General features: G+C 33.8%; 1 protein-coding gene across 1 annotated transcript in view; it reads left to right on the top strand.

Annotated features, from left to right (window-relative positions):
- Positions 1-23870, top strand: part of SMCHD1 (structural maintenance of chromosomes flexible hinge domain containing 1) — a 136587-nt gene that overhangs the window by 54336 nt on the left and 58381 nt on the right. The window contains exons 18-28 of the mRNA XM_046671568.1: positions 1112-1189; positions 1266-1385; positions 4285-4429; positions 9493-9589; positions 10917-10989; positions 13302-13441; positions 14085-14219; positions 16193-16420; positions 19358-19506; positions 20429-20517; positions 21105-21223. Of these exons, the coding sequence (XP_046527524.1) occupies positions 1112-1189; positions 1266-1385; positions 4285-4429; positions 9493-9589; positions 10917-10989; positions 13302-13441; positions 14085-14219; positions 16193-16420; positions 19358-19506; positions 20429-20517; positions 21105-21223 (1373 nt within the window). The remainder of the gene's footprint in view (positions 1-1111; positions 1190-1265; positions 1386-4284; positions 4430-9492; positions 9590-10916; positions 10990-13301; positions 13442-14084; positions 14220-16192; positions 16421-19357; positions 19507-20428; positions 20518-21104; positions 21224-23870) is intronic.

The following is a 23870-nucleotide window of genomic DNA, read 5'->3' as shown; positions in this document are numbered from 1 at the left end:
GTATTGAGAGCCCACATATGAGTGTTAGGATTGCTCATTGCCCCTGGGTGAAACTACTTGGAAGCTTTTTTCAGTTTCTAACTAAACATGCATATTTGTGGAAAAGAAAAACTGAATTCATGTTAATATTTTGGGTTTTCATTTAACCTCTTTTATGATTTTATTTCATTTCTTTCATGTTGAAAATCTTGCTTCTTAATAACGTTAGCAATTACTTATTTGCTTTATCCTACAATATAGTCAACTAGTTTCAAAATAATAATACTAATATTATTAATAATGACTATTAAATTAATTTTGACTTCTTTGCAGTTCTGTTTATCCTTAAAATATATTTTTCTCTGTACAAATAGTAAAAGAAAAATTATTCTAAAGTCACTCAGAATCTCTCCTTTTTAATGTTGTCATATCACCTACTTGATAGACATTTTAGTTCTGTTTATGAATTGCCTTAATTTCATTTTTTGAATATTACATAATTTACGTAATTCCAAAGTCAGAAACAGTAACAAGGAATATTTCAGAGAAGTGATGTCATCCCTCTACTCTTTCTTCCTCTAATTTTATTAGTTTTTGACTTTTCTTTGTTTCCTGTTATAATGCTAAGCAAGAACAGATGTTTTCATATTTCTTTCCCTTCCTTACAGAAAAGGTAGCATATTTGATTTATATATATAGGAAATATAAATTGCTTTTGTTTTATTTATTTTTATTTATATATATATAAAGTGCTTGCTTTTTTCTCTTACCACTAGATCACTATATCTTAGAGATTACTCAATATAAATAAACTTATGTTATTTTAATGTGGAAGAAAGCTTCTAAGGAAAATGATTTTTAACATCAAAAGAAAATTCTGTTCTTTTGTTTGTACTAAGTTTGTTTATAGATAAGTTTTTAAGAATCAAAATAAAGAAATTTTAATGAGCTGAGTCAGTAAATTTCTGTTATGCTCTTCACTTGCATAGGCTAGCTTTAGATCTCTCAAAATTTTAAAACAATTTTTTAAATGTACGGCAAATAAAGATATTTGATGCCAGTGTGACATTTCATATTCATGTTTTATATTCAGTTTCTCAAGGTATAAATGTTTCCTTTTTCTTTTATTAAGCTTCAAGTGGAAATAAAGAAATAATTTCACATATTAGTCAGCATGGAGGAAAATGGCCTTACTGGTTTAAAAAAATGGGTAAGTTATTCTGAATGTTAAAAATTACATCAGTATTATGTTGACTTGATTTTTAATTTCTTCTTAATTTTTCCAGAAAATATTCAAAAGTTGGGGAATTATACACTGAAATTACAAGTTGTATTGAATGAAAGTAATGCAGACACTTATGCAGGAAGGCCATTACCATCTAAAGCAATTAAATTTTCTGTTAAAGGTAAGCAAAATGCTGATATATAACTGTATATACTAAAGGTGACACTTTAAATCAAGGAGGGAATAGATAATTCAGTAAAAGATGTTTGACCAATTGTGTAACCATCTTGATCGTAAAATAGTTTTGTAATTCTGCTTGATAATCATATTCCTTCTAAATTTTGAAGACATCATTGTTTTCTATCTTCCATTGTTGCTGGTAAAGTCTAAAACTGTTCTAATTCCTGACCTTTGCATGTGAACCGCCCCACTACTCCCCCACCCCAGGCTTCCTTCTTTCCTAATCCCCAGATGTTTGGAGAACCTTATTTTTGGTCCCAGTTTCTGAAATTTTGAATTCTAGGAATCTTCCTTGAATGACTTTGATTTGCTACCCTGTTCTTTCTTTTTATAACATCTAATATTAAGAAGTTGGACCTGTTGACCGGTGTACTAATATTCTTTTTTCTAATTACCTTCTCTTGGTTTTATTTTTCTGCTTTATGGGAGATTCTCTTAACATGATGTTCTACACTTCATACTGAGTTTTTCCTTTTTGCTATCATTTTTTAGCTTCTAAAATCTCTTTTTTAGTCTCTGATTAGTCCCTTTACAAAGCACTCTCTTCCTACTTCCTGGATTCAGTATCTTTGTTCATTCTCTGAGCCTATTAATAATAGTGGCAGTTTTTCTTGAAGCTTTTAAACTTTCTTCACAATCTGTTTCCTCCATGTTGCTTTTCTTTTGTGTTTCCTCCAGGTCTTTCATATTAGATACTCTCTGACATGACTGGTGATTGACTCACATTTAAGAATAGGACATTTGATAGCTTTTATTTCATTTGGAGAGATTTATGATACGGAAACTTTTAGATTTTCTTTCTTTGGCTTTTCAGATTCCCCAGAGTAGAGCATTCCAGTCTCCTCCTAGGAGCATAAACACCTGGCTGCCAGTGTTTTGGGAGCCAAGCCGGAGAAGACTGTTGGGGGTTTCACTCTTTCACTTGATTTTCCTGTTTTCAGTGAACTGTGACACTTTTTTAGTGTTGCTCAATCCTTAGACTTACTCTTTTTACCTTCCCCAGAAAATAAACCTTCCGTCTGTTGCTGGGCCTGAGAAAGGCAGTTGACTGGCTCTAGGTCTTGAGGGGCGGGGATCTGGGGAACTGTTTCTTAAACAGACTTCAACAGGTCTTCCTTTTTTATTTCAGTTTACTCCAACTTGATACAGTCATTCCTGAGACTTTTGGGTGTCCTATAGTGTGAGTTAAATTGGTTCTCTGCTTGCTTTGTTGTTGATTAGGATTAGAGATTCTTGGGTCGGTCTTTTTTCTTTTTGAGGAAGATTAGCCCTGAGCTAACATCTGCTGCCAATCCTCCTCTTTTTGCTGAGGAAGACTGGCCCTGAGCTAACATCTGTGCCCATCTTCCTCTACTTTATATGTGGGACGCCAACCACAGCATGGCTTGACAAGCGGTGTGTAGGTCTATACCCAGGATCCGAACCGGCAAACCCCAGGTTGCTGAAACAGAGCGTGCAAACTTAACCACTGTTCCTTGGGGCTGGCTCCTCTTGGGTCTTTCTAAGTCAGTGACACTTGCCCATATGTTCTCCAGCTTTTACTGATCTTTTTTTCTTGTTCATTGTTTTTGTGGATTTAGGCCTCTTTAAAAAAAAGCAAAACTGTAGTGTCATTATTATGGGGTTTTTGGAGAGAGCTGATTTGAGTGCCTGTGGTCAGCTTGCCTTCTTTAATCAGAAGGACCACCATGAAGATCATTTCTTTTTGTATATGTAAAGCTTCCACATTCTTTTAATAACTGTAGAACGCATTCCATAGTATGGACGTTATGTACTTTAAACTATTTTCTGTTGATGAACATTTCAGTTGTTACTAATTTTTTGGTTATTACAAACTATATTGGTATATGGGGAAAAAACTATCCTGCTTTGTGTGCATGTGCTAGAATTTCTCCAGGGTGGATACCAGTAAGTAGAATTGCCGAGCTGAAGTGTCTCTGCCTTAACATTTTAAATATATTTATTGTCAAATTGCCCTCCCAAAACATTGTGCCATGGTACCCTCACCAACAGACTGTGAATGTTCCAGTTTCCCTATGCTTATTCCTGGCTGACCTGTATATTTATTTAGCCTAGTTGGTGGTTAAAGTATTCCTTGATTTATTAGATTGTACACCTCTTCTAGCCTTTATTGGACATTTTATGTCATCTGTGAAAGCCTATTTATTTGCTGTGCCCATGTTAATAGTTGAAAGCTGTGTGGTTCTCAAGTTTGAGCTTGTATCTGAATCGCCTGGAGGACTTATTAAATCACAGACTACTGGGCCTTACTCCCAGAGTTTCTGACTCAGTAGGTTTAAGGGGAGCCCTAGAATGTGCATTTCTAATAATTTCCCAGGGATGGCTGAAACTATTAGACTAGAGAGCATACTTTGAGAGTAGCTAGTTTATAGGAGGTTTTATGTATTCTGGATTTTAATCCTTCCTCGCGTATGTTGCAAATATTTTCTCATATAGAGCTTCTCTTTTAACATTGTTTATTGTATCTAATAAGCTATTTTAGACTTCAAGTGTATCCTTTTATACCTGTCAAATATGGTGTTTTGTCTTAGCTTTTCCTGTGATAAGGTTATGAACATATTTTTTATTCTAATAATCTCTACTTCTAGAATTTTATGTGCAGTATGAGATAAAGATCTGACTTTGTTATTTTCCCAAGAGATATAGATATAATTTATGTAGATAGATATAATTTATGTAGTTTTTGTGTAGATTTAAAGTGTCATCTTTACAGTAGTCTAATTTCCCAGGTATAAATGGATCTATTTTTGACCTACAGTGAATTTTCTGAAATAAAAATTTTATTTTTATCTGGTTTTTTGTTTGTTTGTTTTTTAAAGAGGGTAAGCCAGAGAAATTTTCATTTGGTCTTCTGGATCCTCCTTTTCGTGTTGGAGTCCCATTCAATATTCCTCTGGAGTTTCAAGATGAATTTGGTCATACTAGTCAACTAATAAATGATATTCAGCCAGTTCTTGAAGCAAGGTAATTTGAAGGATCAACTTGTATTTGGCTTTTCATATTTGCTAAGCATTTACTCTTCTCTTTTGTTAGCTTAAATTATTTGTATGTGGTTAGCTTAAATATTATCATTTAAGATGTTCAGTGGCTTTTGTGATACCTGGGGGATTTATTTAGCCCCAAGCTATCCTCTGTGACTACAGTGTCATATATAAATTGCTTCAGTAAAGTTTATGTCTTAACTGAATTTACTGTTAAAGTTTTTAGGTGAGACTCATAATGCTCAGTCCATTTCTTTTTGCAAGTTTGATAAGATGTCTCCTGGTGATTCTGTTAGAAATACCATGTTTGTTTTGTTGCTGTTTGCTTAGAAGTTATGGCCATTTAAACTTAGTGGTATTTCCTACTAGCAGGTTTTTTAACCTGCTAATGCAGTTTATTTTGGTTTGTTTTAAAAACTGTAGCAATCAAGTTTATGCTTTTCATGGAAATTTGAGTATATCCTTAGAATTTGCCTTTACTGAATAGCCCTTTAGAGTGATGTAATGGGTTTATATTAAGAAATAACTGTTAGAAAGTTAACACTGTGTCCAGTGATGTAATTGAAGATGTTCGTTATTTTCCATTGCCTCTTTCTGAGGTGTCTAGGGAGAAATTCTTGATCATTCTGAAGAGCATGAATGCTAAATATTTCTTTTTTTGCTTTGGCTTTGAAATTTATCGTTTTGGGCCTCCTTTTTATGTGTGCTTTCTTTTATTGTCTGTATGTAGTTTTTCCCTTGTGGTGTAATCGTTTACTCTTTCAGTCATTTGAGCATGCACTACATTCTAGGCATTTGCTAGCTGGAGATAAAGAAGTGAATAAGGACATAGTATTTGCTTTCTGGAAGCTTGCAGACAAGCGAGGTGTAGAAAGTTTAGTTTTCAGATTTGTACCATGGTTGAGTTCCTGAAAAGCAATATGTAGTCAAAATGAATTTTTCAATTTTCTGTTCCCTTAAGTTGCAAAAAGCGATTCTTGTCTTTTGACATATTGCATTCATTTGAATATTAAACAGTAATGGAAGAGTTGAATACTTAAAAATAAAACTCTAAAAAAGCTAGTCCCAAAGGGAAAATATTCATCAACATTTACTTATCAATTATAACTTCTCCCTTATTCTTGATAATAGGATAGTCTTACATATGAAGTCTGTCACATGTACATATTGATATTTAAGATTTTCGAGTTTAAAAAAAATCTTGGCAGCATGGACATGTGAATTTATCTTCAATAAAGTTAAGACCATTGTCTGAGTGGATTTCTTTGTTGTTTTGGGGTTTTCTTACTGTTATCTAGATTTATTAACCTTATTCACATGTATCACCTAAAAGAGTGAAATCATTTGATCAGGCTTGTTATGAAAAAGAGCACTTCCTCCTCCCTATGCCCACCCATAATCCACTTCTCAGAGGACCACTTTCAACAGTGTTACTTGAATCTTTTGGTAACTACTGCCATATTTCTCAGTAACTCTTATGTTACTACTCCCGGATTCTTCAGTTTTAGGCATTATCTCTTGACTTATGGCTATGGAAGATGATGACATACTCTCTTGTTGCCACTTCTATTACAAATAAACCTCCTTCCTATTTCCTCATTCTTCAGTAAAGTTACATTCTGGCTTAATCACTATTTGATGTTTATTTTCTTATAAGTATGTAAATGCTAGTCACTTTATTGCACAATGTTGTTGTTACTAATGCTTTTTTTCTATGCTAAGTTTATTACAGAGTAAACCCTAAATTCTGCCAACTCGCCTGGTCTCTTCTCAATATGTTTAGGTGCATAGATAATCAGTTTCCTATTCTTGGAGACATCTCTCCTGGAACTTGTGATGTGTTCCAGTCTAGACTGATTGTTTTTATGTTATTAACAGTTGTCATTCTGTGATCTTCCTTCATCTTCCTCTGGGGATTCCTTTTGTCTTCTGTGTTAGGGAAATATAATTAAAAACAAAACCTACACCTAACCTAGAAAACTTCTTCTCAAATTTAGAAGAGAAAATAATTTTATTATTGAATAAACATTAAACCAGAATGTGATGTTCATCGCAGGCAGTCTGATAAAGAGATTGCAAAGATTGAAGGAAATCTTACTCTTTTATATCGGAAAGTGGCTACAGCCTGTTACATTCATGTTTGCAAGATAAAGTGCTAAGTATCTTTATGTCTGGACGTAGAGTTTGCAGTTTGGAGTCAGCTGACTGGAAGTTCGGCCCAGGAAAGTGGGAGGTAGGGCTTTGATCATTTCAGACAGGTAGATCTCATGTCCCTGAGGAAACAGGATACATGTGAGATAAAATTATTGCTCTGGAAATGTTTTTATTCTACCCTGATACTTGAATGATTGAATGGAAAGTTGGACACTATTTTCTGTCAAAATTATGAAAGCATTGTTCCATTTTTGCCTTTGAGCTTCCACTGTTGCTGATAAATTTGTTTTAATTAATTTTCCTTTTATGTTTCCTATGTATTCTCTCTGGAAGCAAAGATCTACTTTATAGGATCTACTTTTTATTATTATTTTTTTTTTTTGAGGAATATTAGCCCTGAACTAACATCCGCTGCCAGTCCTCTTTTTGCTGAGGAAGATTGGTCCTGATGTAACTTCTGTGCCGATCTTCCTCTGCTTCATACATGGGACACTTGCTGTAGCATGGCTTGATAAGCGGTGCATAGCTCCATGCCTGGAATCCCAACCTCTGAACACCGGACCACCAAAGCGGAGTGCGCAAACTTAACTTCTATGCCACCGGGCTGGCCCCAACTTTTTATTCTTAACAAGCAAAATTTGATAGTGACACACGTTGGTATAGGTCTCTTCATTATTTGGAATACTTCATTCTCTACCTTCTAGCCTCACTGTTTTCTCTTCCTGGGGTCCTCATTTATTTGATATTGAACCTTCTGGACTGGTTCTCTGATTTTCTTAATTTTTCTTAATCCTTTTGTGTTTCTTCTGCTTTACCTTCTGATAGATTTTCTCAACTGTATCTTTACAACCTTTCCATTTCTTCCCTTCCTGCTATATTTTTATTTTCCAAGAGTTCTTTTATAGATCCTGTTCTTGTGTTATGAATATAATGCCTTTTTTCCTTTGGTAAACATATGGTAGTTTTTTAAAAAACTTTACCTACACAGATAATTTCTGTTGTCTCCAAGTTAGTTGCTTTTATTTGTTGGTTTTTGATCTCTTTTCTTTGGATATCTGATAATCATTGGTTGTCTGCTTATAACTGAGTAGAGAATTAATGTGCACACAGCAGACTCTGAGAGTGTAGGAGAGAGACTGTTGACTATGAACTATGCTATAGGTTGATCTGTCTATAATACTTTACTGGGGGGAAATCCTGTTGTCAGTATCTTTAAGTCTTTTTTTCTTGGGCTGGGCAGTTTTCTTAAAGATAAATCTTTAGTCTCTTGTCTGGAGGGGAATAACTTGGCTCTCCAGGTTCCTAGCCAGTCCAGGAATAAGGCTGGGGTGGGAATGGGAAGGTCTCGGCATTGGTAGGCATTCATTCAAGATTACTCCTTCTAGGGGGCCAGCCCGGTGGCGCAGCAGTTAAGTTCATATGTTCTGCTTCTGTGACCTGGGGTTCGCCCGTTCGGATCCTGGGTATAGACCTATGCACCGCTTGGTAAGCCATGCTGTGGCAGGCGTCCCACATATAAAGTAGAGGAAGGTGGGCATGGATGTTAGCTCAGGGCCAGTCTTCCTCAGCAAAAAGAGGATTGGCAGCAGATGTTAGCTCAGGGTTAATCTTCCTTAGAAAAAAAAAAAAAGATTACTCCTTCTATTCCTTTTTACTCTTTTACCTTCTCCTTCAACTTATCTGCTTTCCCTTGGTTCAGATTCTCTGCTTTAACCTTTCAGAGAATAATCTTCTAGTCATCTGCCAGAGGCAGAGAGGTGAGATCTGGGGATCTAAATTTTTGTCAGCCTATTTTTTGCCTTTCTCTTTTGACCTCACTTCTCAGAGGCACCTAGTATTACCAATTCCTGAGGGGTACCTGGACATTCTGCAGTGTGGATTGGTTTCCTGGTTTTTCCATTGCTGTTTTTAGAGTTCAGTTTTCTTGGGACTACTAGGTCATTTGCCGCTTTCTGTCCTGTTTTCTAGCACATAAGTTTTGTTGTCCTTGTCTCTTCTTCCCTTTTCATATCTTTCTCTTTAATAGTAAGTAAACCTCTTTGTTTTCATATTCCTGAGGTTTTAACAGACAGTAAAATTAGATGTATGCCTTTAATGTACCATCTTTCCCAGGGAGTCTATTTTATCTCCTGTGCTGCTTCACATCTTTTTTTCAAAGAAAGCATGTCGTTTAATTTTTATAATTCAGATAATGCCTGTAAATATTTAATTTCAATTCTTCAGAAAAAATAGGCTTTTTCTTTATCATGGTCTTTTTTGTGTTTTTTTCCTCACCTTACCCCTGGATAGGGTAAATTGTTTACACTGTAAGGATCTGCATATGTTCAGAGGTGATTTAGGAGTCATATTGCCCATCGTAGTAAATTAGGGAATCCCAGTGTATATTCTGACAAGGTTATATCATCACAAGGCTGTACTTGATTATTTGGGCATTATCTAAAATTGCCATTTAGTTTAATAGGTGCCAAAAATTCTCTGAAATCCTGCTGGGTAAGAGATTTGAAAGAATACATGGCAAAGTCTGAAGAAATCCTGAAAACTGGCCTATTTGGATATTTCCTTTTCTTAGGCTTATATACACAGTGTAGCATTTGATTATTTCCTACATTGTATCTTTACTAATTCAATATTTGAAGTTTTATGTTTTACTATTTATCTGTCATTTGCAGTGTTTGGCCCACTGGTATCTCTTATCAATACTTGTTGGCTCATTTTTCTTTGTAAAAGAAATTCATGGGAATTCGTGTCTGTTCAATTATTTCTTCCTATTTTTTAAAACTTTTTTTAGAAAATGAATTACATGTGTAAATGGCATATAAAAAAAAACACCTTTGCAGCTTATTTGTGAGGTAATTGAGGGAAATTTAAAAAATAATTCATTTTTTTTTCCAGTGGTTTATCTTTACATTATGAAGAAATAACCAAAGGACCGAATTGTGTAATCCGAGGTGTTACAGCTAAGGGCCCTGTAAACTCTTGTCAAGGCAAGGTGAGCATCGTACGTAAATGTCATAAGACGTGTTTATTTCTTAAATGGTAAAAATGAAAATTGGACATTTTAAGCTGAGTAACTTATTTTTTAAACAAGATAACAGTAATGTTGAGTTCTTAGGAATTAATCAGAATCATGTCACCTGAGTTATTTATATCCAAGAAAAATCACGTTTGCTACTATTGTTTAATGTTTCGTTAATTATTTTTCAACTGTCTTCATCATCTTCCATCTGGTCTTTCCAAGCCATTTTTTCAACATAGTTATCTAATACTGTGTTCTTTTTTCTCTCTCCAACTATTTCCATCCATTTTTGAATATTTTTCTTAGAACAGAAACAAAAATATTTAAAACTTAGATCACTTCTGTAAACATATTGGGTTTGATATTTGGATGAAATAAAGTATTTTGGGGAAGATAAAGTTAGGAAAAGTAAAGGCATAAACTCCAATAAGGTAATTTTTCAATTAGATCTATAAAGCAGCTGATAGATTTATATAACACTATGGCTAATAACTAATGTGTTGCTTTTTTTTCCCACTGTATCATTACCTTCAATATGTAAGATTTTTTCCTATCAAAATGATGTTTAAAATAGAGCATGTGAATTTAAGTACTATATACTATACTGCATCATATAATCAAATCAAATTAAAGATCAAGTTCTGTACATCTTTCTGAATTCAGATGTTTCTAGACAAAGAACTTGAATTCATGGAAAATTTGTCTTTAGTAAGATAAACTTACTAAAAAGATTGCTAGATTTTTAAAAACAACTTTTTATCTTGAAATAACTATATTTACAGAAGAATTGGAAAAATAGTATAGAGTTGACATATGCCCTTCACTCAGCTTCCTCTATTAAAATCTTAGATATTATGCCATCGTATATTTGTCCAAACTAAGAAATTAACATTGTACAATACTATTAATAATATTAGGGACTTTATTCACATTTCCCCAGTTTTTCCACTAATGTTTCCATTATACAATCTAATCTAGAAGACCACATTGCATTTGGAGATTTCTAGATTTTTGGTTTTTCCACTTCACTGTTTTCGCACATTTTTTATACCATTCCTGATTCTGATCATTATTAAGAGTTTTGCCTTTTAAATTTGAAGAGACTTTTGTCTGTGAAGAAGCAATATAAGTCAGTTTTTTCAACTTGTATCTTTTAAATACATATATATAATTTTACTATAAGATTACTGAGTAGATTTCTATAATGGCGTGAAATGAAAAGCAAGAAGTAAATCAGAATTGAAGTGATAAACAACTTAAGTATTTAAGACTTGAATTTAATTAAAAATTTTTTTAACAGAATTTTAATCTGAAGGTTATTCTGCCGGGTTTAAAAGAAGACTCACAGATTTTGAAAATTAGATTACTACCAGGTAATATTATGTTAAGAAATATTCCTAATATTTACTTTTTAGATAATACTCTTATGATAAAGTATAATGATACTTAGAAAGGTGAAGTGTTTTTGGTTTGATTACAGTGTAAGTCTTGAAGTGAATGTCAAAAATAGCACTGACAGGACCAAATTAAAAAACAGGAAAACACTGAGGAATACTTTAATGAAGTTCTAAAAATAACCTTGGGAGAAAAATTTGAATATTGAAAATGTATTGGGGAACTCTATTCTTAGGTATATATGTTTATTTTTATATTAGGTTCTTTGCCTTTTCTGATATAACTGTTTCATATTTTAAGAGGAAAAGTTTCTCATGTATTCATGTTGTTAATTTGATAATGACATAGTTTGAAAATGAAGTTACATTAAAGTTACACAGGGTAGAATATGCTGGCTAATTTGAGAGGCAATCTGTTGTGGAGATCAGAGTATATTCTGAAATCAGCTCTTCTGGATTTGAATCTAAGCTCTCATACTTTATTAGCTGGGTAAATTTGTTCTGTGCCTCAAGTTTCCTCCTGTGTAAAGTGAGATAATATTTACCTTCACAGCATCATTGTGATGATTAAATCAGTTACTGTAGGCAGCTGTTTCTTTGCATGGTTCTGTGGTAACTGAAGGGAGGACACAGTTTCAGTATGCATGAGTTCTCATTAACACAGCACTGTACGAAGTGAGAACTGTGCGTGCTTGTAAAACACCTAGAACAGTGCTTTGATAGGTAAGTTTTATCTGTGATATTAACAATACCATGATAATGTCTTTGTCCACATATGACCTTTTGTACTGGTTTTCTTTCTGAGGAAGATTCGCCCTAACATCTGTTGGCAATCCTCTTTTTTTTTTTTTTTGGCTTGAGGAAGAATAGCGTTGCACTAACATCTGTGCCAGTCGTCCTCTACTTTGTATGTGGGGTACCTCCACAGCATGACCGATGAGTGGAGTAGGTCCATAGCTGGGATCTGAACCTGCAAACTGGCCACCAAAGCAGAGGGGGCAGAACTTTAACCACTTGGCCACGGGGCTGGTCCCCTTTTGTACTGGTTTGAAGTGAAAAGAAACATTAGCTTATTTGCTTTCACAAATTCAAGTAGTTTGAGGTTTCCAAGCATAAATTTACAAAGATGTAAAAATTGGCACATTGGTAGAAGTATGACAAAAAAATCATTGCATATTAATAAATACTTATAATGCTTTTATTTTAGAAGTTAGCTATGGATTTGAGTAGTGAAATTCTTAGTAACCAGATAGTTCTGACTTTTTTTTTAATTTGAGAGTAAAAGTGGTAAAGTAGGAAGTAGCACCATATAGTGATAATGGTCAAGAGGTTCCAAATTACAAACCAGGACTTAAAGCTGAGTCTGCCACTCACTAGCCGTGTGACCTGGACAAGATACTTAATCTCTCTGGATCCCAGTTTCCTCCTGTATAAAATGGGGACAATAACATTGCCTTCTTTATTAAGATCATTGTGAGGATTATATGAGAGTAGTGCTTCAGTAAAACATAACACGTTGCCTGGCATATTAGTAAAAAAACATTAATAATATTATAAAGTAAAATAAGTGTTTCCAGTAGCTGTTCTTTGTAAACTTATGTTACCAGCATTTAGCATAAGTAGAATATTCTGAAATTCATATAAGTAATCTCTAAAATATTTATAAAATTTTAACATAATAAAATATTTAAAACATTAAAAAATATCAATATTTATAGACCACGTGAAGTCATCTTGCTACAGAGGTGTAAGCCCTCTATTAGTCTTAGAGGACACTTGTGTAACTTGTTCATGACATCAAAGTAGTGGGTGATCTAACAGATAAATTTTCTGGGTATGTTCTTACATGAACTGGTCCTTTGAACGTTATTACCTAAAACAGACATGTAGTTTACATATGCCTGAGAAATCAGTCATTGTGTTAAGTTAAAAGTAAATAAAAAAATAGTTCAATGAAGTTTTACTTTCCTTTTTGAATACTTTTTGCCAGGATCTTTTTAAGATTTTACACATTTAGGTGATTTCTAGCATGAGTTACCACTATTTCATAGCTTGTTGCAAAAAACTAAGTCTAGACCTCAGACATTTTTGTACAATTGAGACAGTTCTGGTCATGTATAGAATCTATGCATTTTGGGGATAGAAATGATGAAAGTTGGATATTGCTTGTTTTTCTTTTTGGGAATTTATAAATTATTAAAACTTGAAATGTTAGAAATTGTTTCTCTTGCTATTTCAATATTTCAGTCTTAGAAACCAAATCAGTATTTCATTATATAATTTCCTGGTAGGTCCCCCTCGTCGATTGAAAGTGAAACCTGATTCTGAAATTTTAGTTATAGAAAATGGAACAGCTTTCCCATTTCAGGTAGAAGTTTTGGATGAATCAGACAATGTAACAGCACAACCAAAACTGATTGTTCATTGTAAGGTAAGCTACTGTAAGATAAGAATATGTAGATTTTATTTTGAGTCCCATTGTAGTGAATGGAAATGACTTTATCTTTCAGTTACTTTATGGTAAGCTTTATATAGTATCTAGATCTTTTAATGATTGTTCCATGGAGAAATTTGCAGTCTATCTCACTGCCAGGAGTTTTCAGTATCCCAAAGCCAATAAAGATGCCAGCTACACTGTTTCATAAAGAAATTTATGGACTAAAGATCCCTCCCCTCTCCTTCCTTGATCGATCCTCCTTATTTCAGATGAAGTATTTAATTTATGAGTAGCATGGTAGAAATGTCCTTCAGGATTGGAGATGGATGGATAAATGAAGATGAGTAAAAGACTACAAGAAGGAAAGGAAAACCTAAATAGATAAAGTAAAAAAGGAAAGAATAGTGGTTGAGGAAGTTGGATTTTCTTCCAAGATAGATACATTTTACTTAAGAGTTGTTGAAAGTCATTGTTTTCATTCAGAGATTGTCTAGAATATCAGTGAATTCTATTTAGAATTTTCCAATTTATAGCCAGAAATAGTAGCTGTAGTGAAATATTGGAAAATTTAAATAAGTTATTGAATAATCAGTTACATTTGATTGGGAACTTAATTTATTTTGTATGCTTCTAATAGTTTTTAGGTGCTCCAAACCTTCCAGTTTATGTTGTGGATTGCAGTAGTTCTGGAACCAGTATTTTATCAGGATCTGCAATTCAAGTTCAGAATATTAAAAAAGACCAGACGCTTAAAGCTAAAATTGAAATACCTGTAAGTTGTCATTTTTATTCATTAATATTGTATTGAGTCTTCATACAAATATTCAACAGCTTTATAATATTTTATGTAAAGTTGTTTGACTTTTATAAAGGAGGTATTTGTGGTTCTTTTAGCCAAAGAGAAGAAAAGGCAACATGAAATAGTATACTGAATAATTTAACATTTTGTATCAAATATTAGTAATTTTCTTGATCTAACCTTTTACAGTGTCTATAGCTATCATTGATTTACATATTCCTAAAATTAATTTTTTCTTACATTAAAATGTGACGTGTCAGTTTTATTTATTTATTTGTTTGTTTATTTATAGTTCATACTTGTGCCTTAGAAAGTTTGGTAAATATCTCCACTTAAACCACCACTACAGGACATAGGAACATTTAATTTGTGTGTATAATTTTAAAAATAAATACATGGTTTTTAATTAGCATTTTTGCATAAATAGATTTCTGTGTTAATGTGCTACTAACTTCTTATTAGATATAATAATATCATGGCTGAAAGTGAAGCCAGTCTGGAGGAGGGCAAGCAGTTAATATAAGCAATTAATTGATCTCCTAAGATTGATGAATGGGATAACGAATACTTAAACAAATGAAATGCTTATATGTGATTTCCTCATAAATAATGTGGTAGATGATGAATAACCTTGAATCAGTTGATTAACTGATGCTTTCCTACCAATTAGACATCAGTTAATGTATCTTGAGCCTCAAAATGGTAAAAGATAGCTTCTGTTTTTTTAGTTAGAATGCGGTGACAACTTTATTCCAATTCTTTTCTTTTCAATCTTGTTTTATTTGATAATATTCTGATATTTGTTGTGCATTTCATTTTTTCAATAATGTGGGTAACATATTTTTGAGTATACTGTCTTACAAAAGATGAGGAAGAGTCAAGAAGAAAAAACTTGGAGTTAGGGAGGCATCTGGGCTTGGAAGCAAGTGTAACAAACATTAGGAATTATGTACATATTACAGGCAGAAGACCGAGAATCCAGGTCAGTTAGGACAAAGACCAAGGTATGTCCTGTAGTATGCAGTTAGAAAAGGTTATCCAAAGGCAATGACTCTTGAGTTTGAGTCAGGGAAATAAAATATGCTTATGATAGAGGCTGGGTCATTTGTCTGATAGTGTGTGAGGTAGGAATTTTGAATATGTCATTATTCATGTGGATGGGCTTCAGTAGGAATGACTGCAACTGAATGAAGAAGGAGACATGAGCTAAGTAAGATTGTAGAGGTATTTTAGACTTAGGCTTATTTTGAATTTTGTGTATGCTATGGAATGCACTATACCTAGCTTATGAAATAACGATGTAATGTTTTAATTTTGTGTGCCTAAAATCAAATTATGTAGCATAATCCAGCTCATCTTTACTGATCTGTAGAACATTGATGTGCCCGTAATAAATTATAAATATGCCAGCTCAACCTTCAGGGCATCTAGAGTCTCTTTATATAGCTCTGAGCAAGCTTGTCCATGTAGCCCAATGCGTAGTGAATTGAAAAATCACCAGAAACTTCAGTGTTACCTGCTAGCATTTTACAGCAAGTATCTGTCTCTGATTTTATGGGAAATTCTTATTTTCTTACATCTTCATTCTTATTAATGGATGCTAGTCACCGAATCTGTGTCATATGCTTAAAACTTCACAAGTTTGTGACACTTTTAAGTAAATTTACAAATAAGGGGAAAGGAATCCTTTTAAGTCCAAATATGCTAGTTTTTGATTTTAAGAATGTAGCCACTGTTGCTGTTTATAACTTTATGGTATAAAATATGGAATTATTAGCAGTACAGTATTGTCTTAATGACAAAACCTGTGAATGTTAACAGTATGTAAGATCTTCAATAGTATGGGAAAGTATTAAGCAGTGTAAATGATTCACCATTAAAGCCGGAAATTATGTTTTCAGTACAGATGTCATTCAGTGTATATTTGTGTTTTCCTGTCTTCCTAGAGTTGTAAAGATGTAGCCCCTGTGGAGAAGACTATTAAGTTGCTTCCCAGTAGCCATGTTGCAAGATTACAGATTTTCAGTGTGGAAGGACAAAAGGCAATCCAGATAAAACATCAGGATGAGGTCAATTGGATAGCAGGCGATATTATGCACAACCTTATTTTTCAAATGTATGATGAAGGAGAAAGAGAAATCCATATAACATCAGCTTTAGCAGAAAAAATTAAAGTAAGTATCTCAAATAGATTGATTATTTGCAAGAATTTTGTTCATTTTATGCTGGGAAGACTCTGAATAAGAAATTTTATAGGATAGCCTCTGAGAAGGAGCTTATCACAGGAAAATAATACTATTATTTGAAATTCCAGGCTAAGATTTTTATTTTCATGCACTAGATTGAAATGCGAATGATTTATATGTAACAAATTTGTGCTTAAAAAAATGATTTTGACACTTAAACAAAATTCTGGTCTTCGGCATTTTGTTTAGTTGTGCATTTCCTGACCAACTGTATTTCTGCAGTCACAATCAAGATCATCACCTTACCAGAGCAGTGTATTTGTAGCTATTCTAAAGGCACTAAATCAAAGGTCTGTTAAAGGCAAACAATGAAACAGTGTTGTTAACCACAGAACCCTGATTGGCCATTTGAAATTGGTCAATTGAAACTCTAAAAGCATGATCCTTAGAAAACAGTATTGTCAGTTCTCAGTAGCTTCAGGTGGTCCTCGTCAATCTGCTGTCATCTAAATGTATCATTTGTACCTTGGTAGGGTGAATCTATACGTTGAAACTTAACATCTCACTTAACAGATAACCAAATCAAAATGGTTAGATTCTTATTCTATAAAATAGACAGCTGTAGCACTTCTTTTGTGGTTCGTTGAAAGAGTAGTGGACAGTCTATGCTTGCTCCTTTCATAATACAGTCAATTCACTGTAGCATGTAAAATAGTGCAATAAAAATCACAAGGCTTAAGACGTGGAAGCAACACAAGTGCCTGTCAAAGGTGAATGGATAAGGAAGATGTGGTATGTATATAAAATGAGGTACTACTCAGCCATAAAAAAGGATGAAATCATCCCACAAGACAACATGGATGGATCTTGAGGGTATTATGCTAAGTGAAGTAAATCAGACGGAGAGAGACAACTTCACTCATGTGGAAGATAAACACACGCATAGACAGAGAACAGATTGGTGGTTACCAGAGGGGAAGGGGGCAGGAGGAGGACAAAAGGGATGGGGCACGTGTGTTTGGTGACAGATGACAACTAGACTTTTGGTGGTGAATATAATGCAATCTATATAGAAGTTGAAATATAATGATGTACACCTAAAATTTATGTAACATTATAACCACTGTGACCTTAAATAAACAAATAAATAAAAATTTAAGAAAATCACAAGGCTTATGAGGAAAATGGGAATTAGAGGCACAATACTCAAACTTCATTGGTCACTCATTGAAAAAAAAGATAGGAAACTAAATACTACCAAAAACAGTAACATATTAAATGATTAAGAAATCCATAAACACTATAATAATATGGCAGTTTACTTTGCTTGTGGAAGTGGGTGCAGGAAAGTTGTAGCTTATGAGTTACTGTGAAGTGGTGGAAACTCCAGTAGATGTGGACACTCGTGGCTCAAGACACATAATTAGCTGAGGTGGCTGGCAGCTATTGGAGGTCTGTCATTTTGTATATTCTTACATGGCGTGGTTCAGCGGGGTACAGTTTTCTGTGTTCAGCTATTGTTTTCATGGATGAAATGGTACATAAGCAAAAGTAAAATTTGCTTTATATTCAAATTGTTCCCTAATATTTTAATCGCATTAGAACAAATTTGCATTTTCAAACCAAGCATAATAAGGGAGGGGAGGATTGAGAGAGAAATAATCCTGAGCCTGCTTGGGAGGGAGGCAAGTCATTTTCATACCTGTGTCAGCATGTTTGAAGGTGAGCAGTTTTAAATGTGGTATCAGGAATCTGGCTTCTGAACTGGTTCCTTGGTGTATCATAATAATGTTTCCACATTCTAGTTTGTCAAGGTTAAGAAGAACTGGAGGGCTTCCTGTATATAACCTTCTTTTTGCCATTCTCTAGGCTTCTGGCCTGCATTTGACACATTTTGCCTCAAATCTAATAGTTATGTATTTTTTTGGTTCCAAAGATTTTAAAACATGCACCTCTTTATTGACAATAAAAGATATTAAATACCATTATTTTATTAAATTAAGTTTGTAGTCTTTAAGGTGGTTTTTGTTGTCTTTAGAGAGTCCAATATTCAGGAAAGTCTAATGAACTGAACCAGGAATCCACTGAAGGGATAGCACAGCTAGGGTGAGGGAAGAGCATCTTTTTCTGTAACTCCTGCTTGCTTCCATTAAAAAAAAAAAAAAAAAGTGTGATGAATAAAAGATTGCTTAAAAAGTGACTTAGAAGGTTAGAACAGCATAAACTAGGATCAAAATATTAAGTATTCATGATTTAAGAATCAGAACTATAGAAGGCTAAAAGAAAATTGAGATAAAAATTCTTAAATAGAAAGGTTTGGAAGTTTAAAAGTAGGATAGAGTAGGATAATCAACTTTTAAAAAAATGGATAAGTAACAAATTAAAATGTGGAATGCAAGAGATGCAAAATTAAAATAGAGCTAGAAGCATCCAAGAATGGATTAACACCACAGGGTGGCCAGGATGATAATTAACATCAATGGATGTAACTTCTGTTTTCTTACCTTGTTGAATAAGAGCCCACCTAGATCTCATTCAAAGCCTGTAATAAGATTCTTTTCAAAAAAGCAATTGAATATTACCTCTCAGAATTGATCACATGATTTGATCGATATGTTACTTTTAAACTATAATGACCACAGTGATAATCTTGTGGCAGAATTCTTAAGTTTAGACTCTAAAGAAATACTTAAGAATTTTTTTTTTACTGCATTGAAAGATATAGCAACATTAACAGCAAAGACAAGATACTTTTTTGTCATAGTAATATGGGAACCACCATCATTTCTGGTCATAAAGGGACTTTATGGAGGTGGGGATGATGGGTTATAATTTAGCTTTAAGAGCCTTCAATAAGATGAGTGGCAGTAGGAAGGCATTAGACTAAGCTTTATGTTGTTCTTGAATATATAATTTTTCTCCTAGGTTAATTGGACTCCTGAGATTAACAAAGAACACTTGCTACAGGGTCTGCTTCCTGATGTACAAGTACCGACATCTGTAAAAGATATGCGTTATTGCCAGGTTTCATTCCAAGATGATCATGTGTCTTTGGAAAGTGCATTTACAGTAAGGTTTGTGGGCATGATACATTTTGAGGTATCTCAAAATTCAGCATATGGCCACAAAAATATTTTTCTCCGAAGCACACATGTAAAAGTTGTTTTCTAATGTAGAAAATATGACAATTTCTGTGAAATATGGTAAGTTGTCTTTGGAATAAAGCTTCACTGGAGATAGTGATTAATTCTTAGTGTCAGTATAACCCTCTGCCAAATTGGCCCTCTTTTCATTAATGGAAAGTCCTCCTAGTGCAAGCAATAGTGAAAACCCCTGCAAAATGGCAAAGATGTGAAAAATACAAAAGACACAATGTGATCAGTCAGTATGTTGTTCAGAATGAAAAATTCTTTCATTGGTTAGTGATGATTTTCAAAGCTGAGCCCAACCAGACCTAACATGTAGAACTGATATAAGAAAGGGGAAGACTTAAGTAAATATATAAAAAAATTATCTTCCACCCTGGCCTGTCAGTTCCTTGGCCACCTCTTTTGCAGTAACCTCTTTCACTTTTGTTTCACTACCCATTTTCATACTATTCCCAACAATTAGAATAGCTCCATGTTTGAGATAAAATTTTCAGTTGTGTACTACTCTCCAGCCACAGCCACATCTCTTGATGAGTTATTCTTAGCCATCGGTTTTCTTTCTCAGTGCTCTGATGTGATAATTGCCTTTTAATCCAACATAGATACTATGATTTAACACTACAAAAGCGTTAATCTTTTTTTGGTCCGTATTCTCTACTATCTTTTCACTGTTTCTTTTGGATTAATAGTGATGTTCTATAAATTGAGGTATTTGGAGGAGTGTTACTGTATTTAAGTTTTAGAAAGTGCGTGTTACATTTTACTCTTTGGCATATTGAAATTGTTTTAATCTTTCTCTACAATTAACGATGTGACTAAAGCCTTTTAACTTGTTAACCAATTTCAGACCACTTCCTGATGAACCTAAACATCTAAAATGTGAGTTGAAAGGAGGAAAAACAGTACAGATGGGCCAAGAGCTTCAAGGAGAAATAGGTTAGTATGGCCTGCTTTATTTCTTTAGAACACTTCTATAATATGTCCTTAAGTTCATCTTTTGGTATACATAATCTGAAAGGAAAGCTTTCAGTTGATATATGATTATTGGTTTAAAATCCATTGCCGGAAAAGATTGAAGTATTTTCACTATCTTTGCCTAGGCTGACTTAACTGTAAAATCAGCTTGGCAAAAATACTTTGTTGGCTTTTGTTAGAAGTAATACTAGTTAATATTAAAAGTATAAAGTAAATATATCAGTGGATTCATATGTATCCTGTATTTTTCTTAAATATCTAGAATATTACATAATACTCAGTTATTTTCTTCAAATTCTCCTGTTAAAAAATCTGATTAACATCAGCATCATGTTAAATGTACAAATATAAATATGCTTATGTAGACTCGATATTTTTGTGGTGATTTTAAAAGAAGTGAGAATTAGTTTTTACAAAAAATATGTGAGAACAAAGTTAGAGCAAGTTTCTACTACAGTTTTTATTAAGTGTATAAGTGTATTTTCAGATATTTATATCTTTTATCAAAAGATTACACTTTAAAATTAAACTTCCCTCCCTTTTTATAGTTATAATAGTTACAGATCAATATGGAAATCAGATTCAAGCATTTTCACCAAGTTCTTTATCTGCCTTGGGAATTGCTGGGATTGGACTTGATAGCTCACGTTTGAAAACTACTTTTCAGGTATGACTGCTTTCAAAACAGTTGGCTTATACCATTGGTTTACATATAACAAAAATTTGGGAGCAAAACTAAAATAACTAAAAGAGGTTTGATTTAAGTGTTTACAGTGAAAAATCATAAAGGGCATTAAAAAATATTTTATCAATGGAGGCTGGCATGGTGGCTTACTGGTTGAGTTTGCGCTTTGGCAGCCCAGGGTTCACTGGTTCAGATCCCGGGCATGGACCTCTGCACCACTCATGAAGCCATGCAGTGGTGGCATCCCACGTACAAAAATGAGGAAGATTGGCACATATGTTAGTTCAGCGCCAATCTTCCTCATCAAAAAAAACCCAAAAAACTTTATAATGAAAAATTTTGAACATATGCAAAAAGTAGAATAAATAGTATAAGTAATTCCCATGTTCCGATCACTCAGCTGAAGTAATCATCACTTCCCCCCATACCATATCATTTTGAAGCAAATTCCATACGTCAAATCATTTTATCCATAAATATTTTGGTGTTTGTGTAGAGGTAGTTTTTTCATGTAGCTATTTAAATAAAATTTCTTGGTGCTCACACCCTGCATTACATAGGATGCTGGGGAGAAAACTAATTGTGAAAGTTTGCAGCTGGACAGTTAATTGAGATTTGCTTGAAAAGTAAGAACCTGGTGGGATTATTTCAGTTTAAAACAAGGAAGCAAACCTGATATGTTCTGCTTGGAGAAATCAAAGACAGCTTGCAGGGAAAGGAGATGTTGGAGTTGGGCCTTCAGAGGAGGAATTCTAAGGCCCAAGTAAAGATGAATCCATTTAGAGCACTTAATGCTTTTTAAAACTCTTCTTCCTTTTGGAGCCTCCATTACACTTTTTACCTGGCAGAATAATCATAAGAATAGCCTCCTTTTTGCTCATCCTAACTAGGGTTTCTGTTTCTGCTAATCTGTTAAGCTATTATTTTCTGGTTTTCAGAACCCCATTTTCACTGTTTTAGTACTGCTGAAGAGCTTTTAATCTTTTGTTTACTGTACACAGATAAGGTTTGCTCTTTGACTTTCTGGTTCTTCCATTGTCTACCCTCACCCTATATGTAGATGAAATCAGAAGATAACTGTGCTCCCATTGCTATGCATGAACAATCTCTGCTTCCTGTCACTTTATGCATAGACTCCCATCCTCTCACTGATTACCCCTGAATTGTAACCAGTCTTCCTACATCTTCAGTTTTCCCTATCTATTAGATTCCCATCAGTATATTAAACATGCTATAATATCTCTCATCTTAAAAAACAACCCTCCACCCCCCGAGAAAAAAATTTCCTTTGGACCTGAATCCCTGTCCATCTACTGCCCTATTTCCCTCCTCCTTTTTATAGTATAACTCCTTGAAGAGTTGTATATACTCTGTTTTCACGTCCTTTTCTGTCATTCCCAGACAGGCCCCTCTCATCATGTTTTTCTGCTTTCTTCCCCCTGACAAATCCAACATCAATTTTCATTTCTCATATTGTGCCACCTGTCAGCATTTTACACTTTAAATTTAGACTCTCTCTCCTTAGCATGGCCTAAAATACCTTATAGTATTCTACCGTAGCATAATCTCACATCTTTCTCCTTTCATAGCTCACTATTCTCCAGCCAAGTTGACTTTCTTTCTTTGTACTCTCATTTTATAACTGATGTATACTATCTTGACTCACTTTCAAACCAATGACAGGAGTCTGCCCCCAGTCTGCAGAGAGAAATGAAGCCTTCAGGTTTTTTAAACTCGTTTTTTTTAAAAATTGTGTTTTTTAAAAATAAAAGTAGTTTTAATATGTCATTCTTTCTTAAAATCATTTTTGCTTCTACATAAAATATGCAGCTATTCTGAAGTATATTCCTTTGATAATTTCAACATTAGACCTTAGTACCTTTCAGAATTTTATATTTAATTCTGTATGTGCTCATTTACAATTTGTAAATGCATATACAAATTTTATTTTCAAGTTGTGAAGTAAAACCAGCATAACTTCCAACTTGACTTAAAAAAGAAATCACCTCTTCAAAAGGGCTTTTGGTATTTCACCATTAAATATGGAATGATACTAGACTTTACATATTTCGAACTTTGAATATGGTTTACTAATTAATATTTAATTTGCCAAATGTTGAAAAAATTCCCCTTTACTCAAAGGGGTTTTTGGGGAGATTAATTTTGATTATTTTGCAGGGTCCTTTTACAGAAAATGTTCTACATATAGTTGTTTTCAGAACATAAAACATGAAATTTTAACTCTGGTTTTTAAAATCTGATGGAATTGATTTGTACTTAGTGAAAGTTTAAGATGATGAAATTATTAAGGGTCACTATTAAAATGCAAATACTACAGTGCTCCTACCAGTATGGTATCAGTTTATATCAATTAATCACATTGCAAAAATTACAGGCTAGTTTAATTAGTTCCCTTTAATATGATGTGTTAGGCATCTAAGTACCAGAGATTGAGCAGTGACAAGTCAAAGTCCCTACCTTCTTGGAGATCACCTTGTAATGAGGAGAGCATGCCGTAGGTAAGAAATGAGTGTTAAGAAAAATAAAGTGGGATAAGGGAATAGAGTGCCATTATATAGGGTGGTTAGGGAAGACCCCTCTGATTACAAGGTATCCTGTGTGCAAAAAC

The sequence above is a fragment of the Equus quagga genome, chromosome 9 (assembly GCF_021613505.1).
Source record: "Equus quagga isolate Etosha38 chromosome 9, UCLA_HA_Equagga_1.0, whole genome shotgun sequence".
Taxonomy (NCBI): domain Eukaryota; kingdom Metazoa; phylum Chordata; class Mammalia; order Perissodactyla; family Equidae; genus Equus; species Equus quagga.
This window is presented reverse-complemented; position numbering and strand designations above follow the sequence as displayed.